Below are 14294 nucleotides of genomic sequence, written 5' to 3'. Positions count from 1 at the left end.
TGGAGGACTCATATTAGTGTAGAAGGCTAGTAGATAGTATCGTTTATCCTTTCATATTAGTAGTCACACTATCATGATATAAGTTCTTGTGCTTTGATTTCTGCTACTATCTGTTATTTTCTGTACTTTGATTATCTTATTTTATCTGTGATAGCTACTGCCCCTTTGCAAACTGCTTCATCATGGCTTAGTCGCTTTCGCTATTTTCATATCGCTTTGAATTTCTTGGCCTTATCTGACCTTTTTTTATGCTTTCTATTGAGCCGAGAGTCTTTCGGAAACAGCCGTCCTACCTTGGTAGGAGTAAGGTTTGCGTATGCTCTACCCTCCCCAGACCTCACGTTGTGGGATTTCACTGGGTTGTTGTTGTTGTTGTTGTTGTTATATAGTATGTAATACATGCTTTTTCCACCTATTTACATAGTGTATTTTTCAGCAAAAGGTTGTCATGAACAAGAGTGGCTCTGCTATGTTTTCAAGGGTGTGTCCTAGCAGACAATAAAGTGGAGGAAAATCATGGGTGATCGTGGTTCAAATTTCAGTAGAGACAAAAAATGATACTCACACTTAGTTTCAATTATTTGATTGAGCTCAAAATTTAAGAAAGAAATGACTAGCATTAAAAATTATGATCTTAAATATGCCATAAGGTTTGACAATAAGACTTTTGAGAATCGTGAATATTATGACATTTGTGTGGCTGTAAAAAAATGTCATTAAGGGTAAAACGAGAATTTGATGTTAAATTCGTGTTCATATTTAGAAAGAGATTATTCTTTTTGGAATAACTAAAAAAGAAATAAGATCACATAAATTAGAATGATGGAGATATGTGATTCTTTTCATCTGCTTAAGTCTTGATGGATATAGAGTTATCCGATAACCATAGTTCAAAAGTAGAGACATAAAATGGTAGGTGGTTTCTTTTCATCTACTGAGTCCTGATGAATAGAGTTATATCAGTACATGTAATCAGATATATACCAGCATCAGAACACCACTATTATTAAAAAGAGAGAGAGATGACTCATTACTAAAAACCGCTTGAACTCTCCAACCCACAGATACACACATCTAATTATGTATATATAGCCAACTTGCTATGCATTTCTACATCTCTCTATTAAGTTCTTGACACTTTTTGTTTTTTCTCCTTTTTATTCTCATTTTATAGCTAGTACTACCTAATAAAAATGCCAAATTTTAGACCATTTCTTCACTTCACCGCTATTCTCATTCTTCTTCTCATCAACAATTGTGAGCTAATTCATTGCCACACCAAAGGGCTTAGGCCAAAGAGAAGTGCATGGAAGAAGCAATTAACAGTGAACATGACACAAGTTCAACATTCTGAACAACAATTTATGCAGTGGGTACAATTTGTTGGAAGCTTAAAGCATTCCCTCTTCAAGACAGCCAAAAATAAATTGTTCCCTTCTTACACACTCACTGTTGATAATAATCCTGCTCATGGAGATTTTACTTCAATTCAAAAAGCCATTGATTCTCTTCCATTTGTCAATCTTATTAGAGTTGTTATCAAGGTCCATGCAGGAGTTTACACGTAAGTCGCATTTTTTTATTTATAACAGTGGTGTTCATGCCAATTTGTGCTGATACACAACCGGAAAATCGTTAATTTCTGACGGAATCTGTCGGAATTTGGTTCGTCAGTAACATTTCCAATGCATTTTCTTGAAAGTTCCTTACCTACAAGCCATATTTTGACGGGACATTCCCCGAAAATTAGCAATTTTCTGATAGTGACAGTCGAAGTGCGCACGAACTTACTTATACTTTTTCCAATTCTAGGAATTGAGTATTTCTCCCCTATCTTGGATGAGTGATTGTCATTGATACATGTACATTGTGTGAATGTCATTGTACATTATGTGATTATCATTGATATATGTACGTTGTTTGAGCCATTTTACGCTCATTTCAAACTTTTCACTGAATAGTCGAGTTTGCGCATAAGCTGACCTTTTTTCCTTTTTTCAGTTCTTGAAATTGAATATGTCACTGATACATCTATAATTTGCGATTTCCAATTGAAAAAATCTAGCTCTTTGAGTAGCTCAATTGATGAAGACCTTGTACTAATGATATTTTCCCCCATTTATTTCCAAAGGGGAGATACACTATAGAGAAAGCTTTTGATATTTTCTCCTCAAAAATGTTTGTCTTTTTGTGTAGTATCATGTGTGTGACTCTCATTATCTCTATACTCATCTGTCTTTTCTTATTAGTTTCACATGATGTATTATAATGTTTTGGCCAGGACTCAACATATGTGGTCAATTGTCAATTCATGGAATTGTGTGATGAAAGGAATTTTCTTTTTGTTTCTGTCCTTTGCTTTGGTCGTTTACAGTCTTGTGATCAAATGGAAAATGTTAAAAACATATGAGTAGTTAGAGTTCTGTTCTTTTCTTTTGATTAGAATCGCTATGCAAATGCCAAGTGGTTCAAGCATTGTCCTTTATTTTTTGTTCCATATATCTGTTCCATATATTGTCGTGTGATCAGAAGATTACAGGCTCAAATTGCGAAAACAACCTTTTGCAGAAATACAAAATAAAACTGCTACATAAGACTCAACGCGATCCAATTCTTTTTTGAACCTCCCCGCATAAGGAGAGTTTAGTGCACTAAGTTGAGCTTTATATTTTGTTCAAGATAATGTCTTTCATTCCAAAGTTTAATTTTTGTTCTGTATGTTTCTTCAAAATAATCCTTGGCTCAACAATAAAAGTTATCTTCCGTGTAATTAGAAAGTTAGGAGTTCAAGCTACAAAAACAGCCACTTGCAGAATTGCAAAATAAGGCTTCGAACATAAGACTCAATGTGATCAGACCCTTCCTCGAACCCCGCACATTGCGGGAGTTTAATGCACCGGACTGCCCGTTTATATTTGTTCAATATAATGTATTTTACTCCAAATTTTTTAATTTTTTTTAAATTGATTTTTTTGCAGGGAGAAAGTAAATATACCTCCATTCAAATCATTCATAACCATACAAGGAGCAGGAGCAGATAAAACAATAATTCAATATGGAGATACAGCACAAACTGTTGGTCCAAATGGAAAACCCCTTGGCACTTTTGGTTCAGCTACTTTTGCTGTGAATTCACCTTATTTCCAGGCCAAGAATATTACTTTCAAGGTACAAACTTTCTTTCTTTTGCATTTTCCCTTTGTTGGTGGCCTTTTAAGAAAAACAAAGCTGGAATCCAACAAAGCGTTAATATATTGTCTTGTTCTCATGTGCACTCAGAATAACAAAAGTGTGCATTTATATCATTATGTGCAATTTTAATATATTTTGTTGAATCAAATTTGTTAAGGGTTTAAGTTATATATGCTAATAGTGTAAGATATTTTATAGTATTAGCGAATTTTAACTGATGAGAACAGGTCAATTATTATTTTTTATCATATTATCGATTAATGTTTATTATAGTGATACACTTGAAATTATCTTCTAAATAATCTATTTGTGTAAATAAAATTTTAAATATATCACGTATATAGAAGTTAAACTGGTTAGTTAATCGGCTAGTGGCCTTTGCCAGATACCATATTAAAATGGGTTAATTTAAGTTGTAATTTAAAAGTTTAAACCTATGGTCAGATCAATGACATTTCTATGGCTATAAAATGATGTAATTAAAAATAAATTGAAAAAAAAAATGTAAATTGTTTTTAAATATAAAAATATATTATTCTCGAACAAAATAAAAAGGAGAAAATGCCAGATAAATAGAGAGAGTATTTTAAATATGCAGCATTGTATTATTACATATTTTATTTTGTTCAATGTAATGTTTATTGGAATTGTGCAAATTCTTGGTTTTGGGTAGAATCGGGAAAGCCAAAATGAACGATGGTATAATTAAGTATTTAAAATTATATACCCTGATAGTATAATGAACCTTTTTATATTATCAGTGTAATTTAATATGTCATGAAAAGTTACTTATCAATTATTTTAGGTTATCAATTAGTACTATTAAATAAAATTATTTGCAATACATTTTAGTCGGATTTTTCAAAAATGTTGTTGCATCAGTGTCGGATCCTCCAGAAAAAAAAATTACTTTTAGAGTATCCAATATGCACCCATCAATATTTTGAAGTTCAAACCTATAATTATCTTTTAAGTAATTTGAATATTTAAATACTCTATTTTTTTACGTTGTCCATACATAGAACTTAACCGGAAACAGCCTCTCTACCTACCAAGGTAGAGGTAAGGTCTACATACACTCTACTCTCTCCAGACCCCACGGTATGGGATTTCACTGAGTATGTTATTGTTATTGTCGGCGTCGTCGTCCATACATAGAACTTAAATTAATTCGTAATTAAAATGCAGAACACAACACCAGTGCCACCACCAGGAGCAGTAGGAAAACAAGCAGTAGCATTTAGAATATCAGCAGATACAGCAGCCTTTGTGGGGTGTAAATTCTTGGGGGCACAAGATACACTTTATGATCATTTGGGCAGACATTATTACAAAGATTGTTATATTGAAGGCTCTGTGGATTTCATCTTTGGCAATGCCCTTTCTTTTTTTGAGGTAATTAATCACTTCTCTTTCCATACTCCCTAAAAAAAATCTTTTCTTATATAGGAAATTTGCACTTTAAGTCCCTGAAATATTTACAAATTATAATTTTGACCATTGTCGTGATATCTAATTAAGAAAATTTAACATTCAGTTAATCAAAATGTGCAATTTTGATCCTTTTGATTGTGCCTGTGAATCCTTACAAATAAAAAAATTATTAACTGTTAAATTATTTGCACTTTTAGTCCCTAAATATTGACAAATTTTGAGTTGATCCTTGTTATATCTAGTTAAGCATACTTAGCTTTCAAATTTATTAATTTGTGCACTTTTGATACTTTTGCTTGTGAGTCTTTACAAAATTAACAAATTTTTAACTCTTAAACCATTTGATTACTCGTGTGTTATTTAAATTTGAATATTTATTTAGAGGGTAAGATAATTCTGAAATAATATCTAAATGTAGCATATTTCCTATGTATAATGACTAAAACACATGATTTGATTAGTTCAAGATAAAATTTACTTATCATTTAGCCCAAGGATTAAAATCGAAATTAATCAATAACTAAGGGATCAAATTTTTGAAGTTAAATAGGAATAGATTAATCGTATATTGAATTAAGCTTGAGATATTCACAAACTGTATAAATAATATTATAAGCTGTAATTCTAAGCATATCAAAATGATAAAAAAAAAAAAAAAAATTAAAAAACTATTGTATTGGTCACGGTATTTTATTTGACTCTTTCCTATGAAACAAGAAGTTAAAACATTTTTGGACAGAGTGAGTGTAGTCTTTCTTCAGTTGTTGCCTGTTAAAAAACTACCTGAGCCAGTAATAATTCTTTAGCTGATTTGAATCATTGAGTAGAAAATAATGCAAACTTTGTTGTAATTATTATATGATTATCACAGTGTTCTGTCCGTGAGCACTGTATATAATTAACATGTGAATCTATGTTGTCGCTAAACTGAAGAGACAAAATTAAGGTAAAGATATAGTACAAGGAAACTCAAATAATGCAAGACATAGTGTAGTCAGATTGCACATAACAGAGAAAAAAAATTGACACCATCAAATTAAAATGACCTTTAGTATCAAGTATAATTCTTCATATCAAATTTGATATAGTAACTTGAAAAATAAAGATAATCTTCTATATTAGTGTCCCACATCTATTATGGGATAGGAAATTAGTCTTCGTATGCGGTATTGGATAATCCCCGCCTCATGCACTAATTTTTTGTGTTGAGTTAGGCTTCAAGGTCCGTTTTCTTAATTAACATGGAATCAGAGTCTGACTCATCTCAATTCTTGATTTACCCGATGTTGGGGGCCCATATGTTTCATTATCCACACTCCAAATATCCAATCCTGAGAGTGTGGGGGTATTACAGTCTCACATCAGTTGTGGGATGAGAAACTAGTTTATCTTATATGATTGTGAACAATCATGAGGTCAACTTAGCTAGATCGAAACTTCATTTTCGTATCATTCTATAATCATTTAGATTGTATTAATATTATAAAATTCATCATAATAAATACTTGACATCTTATATATAAGAGATAACAGTGTGATAGGTGTGGATCAGTTACCTAAAGGCATTTTCTTCTATTCAAATTGTAAGAGGCCAAAAGATCTTATTTCCTGTAATGAATAAAATGTGTTGTATGATGCAGGGATGTCATTTGCATGCAATAGCACAGGTAACAGGTGCAGTAACAGCACAAGGAAGGAGCAGTATGTTGGAGGACACTGGTTTCAGTTTTGTGAACTGTAAGGTCACGGGGTCAGGTGCATTGTACCTAGGTAGGGCATGGGGTCCCTTCTCTAGGGTCATCTTTGCTTATACTTACATGGACAACATTATCATCCCTAAAGGCTGGCATAATTGGGGTGACCCTCTTCGTGAGATGTAAGTTCCCTCCTGCTTCATCGTTTCATTTTATATGTTAGTGTTTAACTGGATACAAAATTTAAAAGAGTTTCATTTTATATGTTAGTGTTTAATTGGATACAAAATTTAAAAGAGTTTTCATTTTATATGTTAGTGTTTAATTGGATACAAAATTTAAAAGAGTTTAAAAATCGGCGGACATTTTCAATCGGACGGAGATCTATGGAAAACAGTTTACTACGAGCACATTTTCCATGGATGACAACGAAAATTCAGTGGAAAATATGCGGGTTTCTAGTAATATAAGCTCTATGCCACTTTGAATTATATGAGCCACAACTCAAGTTACCAATATCACACATGCACTGTAGACTGAGGAAGATTTGAGGAAGATTTTATCGATTAACTGAATTCATTACTATTAATTCGAACGATTTATGTATATAAAAAATACATTTGTTGCAGTAATTTAAGGAGGAAATAGGATTGGGTTATGATACAGAATCAGGAAGTTGAGTTAGGAAATTCAAGAAAATGTAAAAATAGCACCTCTAATATATTATGGAAAATCCTTTTTTCATAATATATTTTTTCAATGAAAACAATTCAATTGAACCCCTCCCCTCCTAAACTTCAAGTGAAAAAAATTCAGATTGAACCATGACAAGTTTATTGCCCAAACTTTATTTTAATTCGCCATCTTAGTACCACTTTAAGATGGTGCATCCTACCTAATTTTTCTTACAAAAAAAAAAGAGACTAGATATAACCTTTTGATCTGTAGATAGCTTACACTTTTTCATTCAGAGTCTAGAATCTAGATAAGTTTCTTTTTTCTTGCCAAAAATACCAAAAACCAACAAACCTAGAGACATAAGTGTGGCTAAGTTTATAAAGCACAAAATTATACTAATACATTATAGAATTACCTTTTTTGTGTATAATATATAGTGGGCGTGGGACGGTGACCGTCCCTTTATCTGTTACCTATATATCTACACAAACACAAAATGGTATTGCGAATTTGTCATATTAACCTTTTCCAGAGTAGCACTAACTTCACTATTCCACTATCTCCATATAGCTATGTTTATCATCTTTTATCTCTAAGAAAATAAACACATTATCATCATCTTTTATCTAAAATATTATTGGTGCTACACCTCAATTCCAACCAATTGAGATCAATTATAGGAACTCTTTTTGATTGTATATGTATATATTACTTAGTTTAAGCTTGTTTTAAACTGACAACTGACGTGACACGTGTCTAGGTGAGCATAAGCCACGATATATTCTGTATTGTGAGAACTTGTCATAATTTGGTAAATTTTATGGTGGATGTTAGCCTACTATAACACTCCTTATGTATACGGGCTCGTAACCATGTCTGCATTCGTTTGTCACTATCCAATTGGGGATAGGAGTAGCCTCCACCAGCCACTTTTTGGCCTTATGTTTGGAAAATAGTTATTACATGGAATTTGAAATTCCACAAGTGAAACTCCATAATAATATCTAAGAGTTTTACCTGTGAGATTTGAAACTCTATAATAGTGGCTATTTTTTAATTACTGAAACTAAAACTGCTATTTGTGAATTTTACCCAATTAGGGGTCATGTTGGCCATCTTGTGACTTATTTGAAGGAAAAATTGGAAAAAACACATACAAATTTAAGATGTTAAGTCGATGTGTGTGAAATACGACTATTTGTACAAACGATCGAGTACATATAATTCGAGCTGAAAGCAGTGAGTATGATCGCACACTGGTGAAAAGCTGCATCTGCCCATGTGAATGTCCGTCTATTCGGACAAGAGGGGGTTGCTCAGATGGTAAGCGCCCTCCACTTTCAACCCGAAGGTTGCGAGTTCAAGTCACCAAGGGAGCAAAGGAGGGAGCTCCTGGGGGGAGAGGTTAAAAAAAAAGGGGGCCTTAATCAGAACTGATTAATGACCTCATCCTTGTGCATGCAGATAATGTATGATCAGTTATACTTAAACACTAATCATTATCTAATTATTATGGACAGGTCCTCATGCAGATAATACTTTTTATATTTAATTCAATATTTATTAGTATTTATTGTTATTTTTTTATATAGGACTGTATTTTATGGGCAATATAAATGTAGTGGACCAGGGGCAAGTTTTGCAGGAAGAGTTTCATGGTGCAGAGAGTTAACTGAACAAGAAGCTAAGCCTTTTATTTCACTTAGCTTTATTGATGGCTCTGAATGGATCAATTTTTAATAAATCAATTTTCTGCCTTACAAGTTTTTATTTTATTTTTTATTTTGGCGTACTATGTAAAATCCATGTATCTTGTAGTTGTTCAAAGAGTCATAGAGTACAAAAATCTTTGTAAGAATAATGAAAATTTAAAGAGTATAACACGAGGTGACATTTTCTTTTGAATGGAATACACGAATATCATATCAGCAATCTACCCTTAAATGTTGAGGAAAAAAAATCTCAGCTTCTATTTAATAAAATATACTCTGTTTTCTTTTATGAAATTTTCTTCTTTTCAGAATTAAAATCAACGAAATGGGCACATAGAATATATTCGACCCAGAGTATATATATTCAAGTAAAAATTACGAAAATTTTGAAAAATATTAAATTTCAACCTTATGATTCATTATGTGTACTATGTTCAATGGTGAGATTTAAGGTGAAAACTATTAAATTTAAATTTTGATACCTCCTATGAATTGATATGCACGTCTACGTCTAATATTTATATGTTCAAAGCATCTCGGTAAATAGTTATTTGTACCAGGTGTTTCCACCAAATAATATTCCCTCCGGATCAAAAAAAGTGTCCGCTTAGCTTTTTTTTTTCTTGGATAAAAAAAAAATGTTCACTTATCAAATCAAGAAAGAATTAATCTTATTTTTTTAGATTTGCCCCTATTAAGTGTTATATGATTAAATCACAATGCCTATTTAATTAGGGGTAGTTTAGTCAAATTACTTAATTTTGTCTAGGAGTTAATATTTTCTTAAGGGATGTGCAAATAGCTAAGTGGACTCTTTTTTTTATCCGGAGAAAGTATAAATTTACTTAGTTAATTAACCATGAGTAAGTGCTAAAAGTACATATCACACGTCATTAATTTAGTGTAAACACTGGATACGGATAAATTTTTACCGTCCATCTCTTCTCTCTAAAGATCCAATGAAAGCAACCTCTATTCTTTCAGCAAATCCTCCGTGTTAAATATGAAACAAGATGATAGTCAAACAACAAATCATACCATAATCTGTGATTAACCTTGTTTTTAATATTATCCGCTCATCGTGAAACTCTAATACTAGTATGAAAGGTATAGTGATGCACAAACTCCATATAATTGAATCAAGGCTTAATGGATCACAAAGATTACGGGCCTACTTTGACATGTAGTTGAAGGTTGAGGGGACTTTTACCTAGAGATATAAGATTTGAGGCGGAATTCTCTAATTTAGCGGAATAATTTGTTTTTCAAAAGTACTAATTTTTCTACAAAATATATACAATCCAATAAATTCATACAATAAACATACAATTTGTTTATGGTATGTATTTTATATGCCGTGTGTATGTCATTATATAGCTACTGATACATTAAACAATAAACGGAAAAGACACAAATATGTCATCGAACTATCGAAAATGGCTCATCTATGTCACTCTTCAATAGTTTGACTCATTTATACCATTGTCGTTACCAAAATGGCTCATTCATGCCATTTTTCATTAATTTGGGTCGGATTTTTTATTAATTTGGGATTTAAAACTAGGTTGGTTTAATTAAACAACTTGGATATCTAATTGGAGGCCATGTGTCATATCTGGTATTGTAAAACCGGTGTTAATGAAAAATGACATGAATGAGTCATCTTGGTAACGGCGATGACATAGATGAGCCTTTTGGTAACGGCGATGGCATAAATGAGCCAAACTATTGACGAGTGGCATAAATGAGACATTTCTGATAGTTCAATGACATATTTAAGCTTTTTTCGAATAATAAATAATATACCCCGATATTTATATTTATGATCAGTGTCAAGAAATGAAGAAGAGCTGCATCTGCCACTATTGATTACGAATCTTATTGGCTCACAAAAGAACAAAAGGTAATTTACCAAAAAAATAAAAATGTAAAATCGAATTAGCACAAAAAAAAAATAGTACCAGAAATGTTTAGCTCCTCACAACTGGTACCAAAAGATGACAAAGAACTGTAGGGCTGGGCATAAATACCAAAAACCAAAAAATTGGATTGAACTTCAAAAAACCGAAACCGAAAGAACTGAACCGAACCGAACCGAACCGAACCGAATTAGTTTGGTTCGGTGTTTGGGGTCCACCTACAAAAATAAGAAACCGAAATAGCTGAACAGAAGTTTGATAAAACCGAACCGAAGAACCAAATGCCCACCGTAATTTATTCTCTTCTTGACAAGTATATTCTCTCACATTTGATGAGAGCTTGGAGAAATTAGGACTTAGGAGCTGTATTGATGTAAAGACTACTCGAACCAATTTTTTCTTAGTAGTTTTAATTATTTTGCCATTACTTGGTAGGACCATATTCTGTGAAATCAACTTAGAGTTGAGATACTCTTAGGTTGATTACAATTTTTTACTCTTGCAAAGCGTAGTTATTCATTTTGTAATTGATTTCGTTATTTTCATTATTAATAAAAAAATTATTTTGATTTCAATTTATCAGTTTTATGTTTTATTGCTTTTGAGAATATGAATTAGTGTAAATAGAATTGCTTCTAATATCATATCAAAAAAAACAAATTGAAAAAACCGAAACCGAAAGAACCGAACCTGTTACATCCTGTATTTTTGAACGTCGGATTAATTGTAAGTTGAGGTGGGGCCCACACGTCAAGATTTTTTTTTTGGGACATGTGACAAATTATATGAATCACATATGTGAAGTTAAACACAACTCAAGAAGGACCCTTGGGCCAAATCAAAGTGGAAGTCCTCTAAACGAATATTTTTAAGAAAACGTTTTCGGATGACCTAACTTGGAGGGGCAAAAACGGTATTATAAGTTTGGAATTTGGAAAAATACCAAGAAATAGAAGTTGTAGATAATTGAATTAGCTTTCCATCCATAGGTCGTGGGTTCCAAGTTGACGTCGGTACAAGGAGATATGGACGTTTTAAGGTCGAAAGGTCAGTGGGCTAGGCCCAACTCGGGACCAACCGAGTTGGCCCAAAAAAATGAAAAGAAAAATTTAGGCCCAAGGTGAGAGGGTGGCCGGCCATACCTGGTCCAAGCCCACCAAATTAATTAATTTTCATGTGGCAAATTAATTATAAAGGGATCATTATCCCTTAGATGATTCAAGAAACTTAGAAGGAGAAAGAACAAACAAAACAAGAGCAAAAAAAAGGACCATTTCGGGTTTGGCCATAGAAAATTCAACCCTCAAAATCTTCCTCCAAAAATTATTTTCTTGTGGTATTCCTACTAATTTAAGGGTCCTTTACAACTTGGTGTAATTGTTTTGGAAGAAGGAGCACTTATTTCTTCAAGTTGACAACTTGTTCAAGTGAAGGAGTTTGTAGAAAAAGGTAAGAATCAATTCTTTTTTCTTATGTTATGAAGGTTTGTTTATGTTGTGGTATGTGAAAATGAGTAGAAATTATGGAAATAAGGAAGTTTGCAAAGTGGGTATGTATATATATATATATGTAGCCATGGGTGTATATATGTTGTATACATATATGAGTTGAATTTTATGTTGTATTCTAGTTGTGGTTATGGTGAAAATTATATTGGGAATGAAAGTTGAATGAATTTTGGTTGAAGTTGGAATGTAGAAGATTATGTCACTTTAGAATGATTTTGTGATATTATGGAAATGAAGTTGTTAAGATGTGAATTATGATTATGGTTGATGAAATTGGAAGATGGAAATATGTTATGGATATGTAGGTTGAATATTAGAAGTTTTGGATGAATTATGACTTTGGTGGAAAGTTTGTATATTTTGTATATCTTGTGAATATTTTGTGGAAATGATATGAAATGCTTCCAAATTATATTGTGATAATCTAGATTAATAATGAATATGAAAACATTGAGATTGGTTTGGAAATGGAAAGTCGGAATGAAAGTTCTTGCATTATGTCGGAAAGAAGACTAGTTATACTATATTGTGTTTTGTAGTGATTGTTGTTGTTGTTGGTGTTGTTGTTGGGTTGTTGTTGATTGTTTTGGCCGAGTTAAATTCTCGGGGATGCTATATGTATAGGGGAGGTGCTGCCCAAATTTCTGTAGACAAGTATGAATTAAGATTGAATTCTTAAAAATTTGAAATTGATAATTGGTAAAAGTGACCAATTGCAGATTTTTGGCGAAACGAGAATTGAATTTGGACTAGCGTAAAGGGCGAAAAAGGTATGTAAGGCTATCCCGATTCTTCTTTTGGCATGTCCTAGGTGTACTAGGATCGGATTTGAGCCTCGGAAAGTATTCTGCTCATCGGAATCTGCATTTGAAAATACTCCTTTTTCATTCAATGGAATTGAACCCTATAAGTATGCTTTGTTGAAAGAATTGTGCAAACTTCCACAAATTGTCTAGAAAATTTTGGAATCTCCCCAGAACCTCTGTAGGTGACTTTATAAGCTTAAAATACATAATTTGAGCCCACCGCTTCGTTTGTCCCGAGGTGGGCCCACTATTTCCGATTTTACCCTTTTGTGTTTATGACTTGTCTTCGAGCATTTTTTTTTAAGAAATATTCTAACTACTCTTTTAACTACTAAATAAAAATTATTTTAATATTTCATTAAGCCTTATGAATTGTTTTGAAACTTGGGAACGATCTCAGAAAGATTATGCTTCCGTAACCCATTTTGACATTCGAATTTCACTTACTATGACTCCGTTCGATTTCATTGATTTGATCTGTCATTCGATATGCTTCATTGAGTCTCTGGAAATATATATGGTATTTTTATTGCATTTAGTTTCTCACTACTCCATTCGTGGATGCCTCAATGTTTCCCACACTGAGCCCGGGCCAGGATATGTTGTCAAGCGTATTTCACTGCATTGTTCGTCGTGCCTCGATGTGAGGGGGAAGGTATATATGTACATGGGTTGTGGAGTATGCTGTGCCATGTACACACATTCTGATATGATATGATCTGATATGGCCATCTGATATGATATGTTATGTTACGGGGTTATCCCCTATTCTGCTCCTTATGTGTTGTGGCACCAGCGTCGGGGGGTTGCCACGTTCTGTTTGCCGAGTCCCTTGGCAGGGGTCGGATATGATATGGTATATGTTTCTGTACACACTCCTCATGTTTCAAAAATATGCATTTGATACTTCGGATGTTACACTCACTTCTCTGTAAGTTCTGTTTCGGTTATGATCTTGTTCCGTAATGGGACCAGGTACGACATATGTTTCCAGCGAATATTATTTATGCTATATGATCAGCATTTTGCTAATCTGGATATTCAGTTCATTTTTTGTATCTTCTGCTTCGATTATGACTTTGTTTACTACGTTCCGTGCTTTACATACTCAGTACATATTTCGTACTGACCCCCTTTCTTCGGGGGCTGCGTTTTCATGCCGCGCAGGTACAGACTACAGATTTGCTGACCCACCTGCCTAGGACACCTATTCTGCTATTCTGGTGCGCTCTTTTGTCCAGAGCCTATACTCTGGTACAGTCTGCTGATGTTGTATATATGTACGCTATTCAGGGGTACGACGGGGCCCTGTCCCGTCTTATGATTCTGTTATGTTCTGTAGAGGTCTGTA

The 14294-nt window shown here is 33.1% G+C and overlaps 1 protein-coding gene across 1 annotated transcript; it reads left to right on the top strand.

Moving 5' to 3' along the window:
- The first annotated feature begins 957 nt into the window (after positions 1-957).
- On the top strand, positions 958-8908 carry LOC132636838 (probable pectinesterase 53). Its single transcript, XM_060353878.1, has 5 exons — positions 958-1564; positions 2979-3168; positions 4381-4587; positions 6267-6502; positions 8591-8908. Exons 1-5 carry the CDS (start codon positions 1194-1196, stop codon positions 8736-8738), a joined length of 1152 nt encoding a protein of 383 aa, XP_060209861.1. The 5' UTR covers positions 958-1193; the 3' UTR covers positions 8739-8908.
- The last annotated feature ends 5386 nt before the right edge of the window (positions 8909-14294 follow it).

The sequence above is a fragment of the Lycium barbarum genome, chromosome 4 (assembly GCF_019175385.1).
Source record: "Lycium barbarum isolate Lr01 chromosome 4, ASM1917538v2, whole genome shotgun sequence".
In the NCBI taxonomy this organism is placed as follows: domain Eukaryota; kingdom Viridiplantae; phylum Streptophyta; class Magnoliopsida; order Solanales; family Solanaceae; genus Lycium; species Lycium barbarum.
The sequence above is the reverse complement of the archived record's forward strand: the minus strand, read 5'-3'. Positions and strand labels throughout refer to the sequence as shown.

What these genes read in the sequence shown, in the direction of transcription:
- LOC132636838 (XM_060353878.1), top strand. Translation starts at nt 1,194, where the DNA reads ATGCCAAATTTTAGACCATTTCTTCACTTCACCGCTATTCTCATTCTT. An exon ending in GTCCATGCAGGAGTTTACAC is followed by an intron (nt 1,565 to 2,978) that starts GTAAGTCGCATT and finishes ATTTTTTTGCAG; the next exon opens with GGAGAAAGTAAATATACCTC. An exon ending in ATGCCCTTTCTTTTTTTGAG is followed by an intron (nt 4,588 to 6,266) that starts GTAATTAATCAC and finishes TGTATGATGCAG; the next exon opens with GGATGTCATTTGCATGCAAT.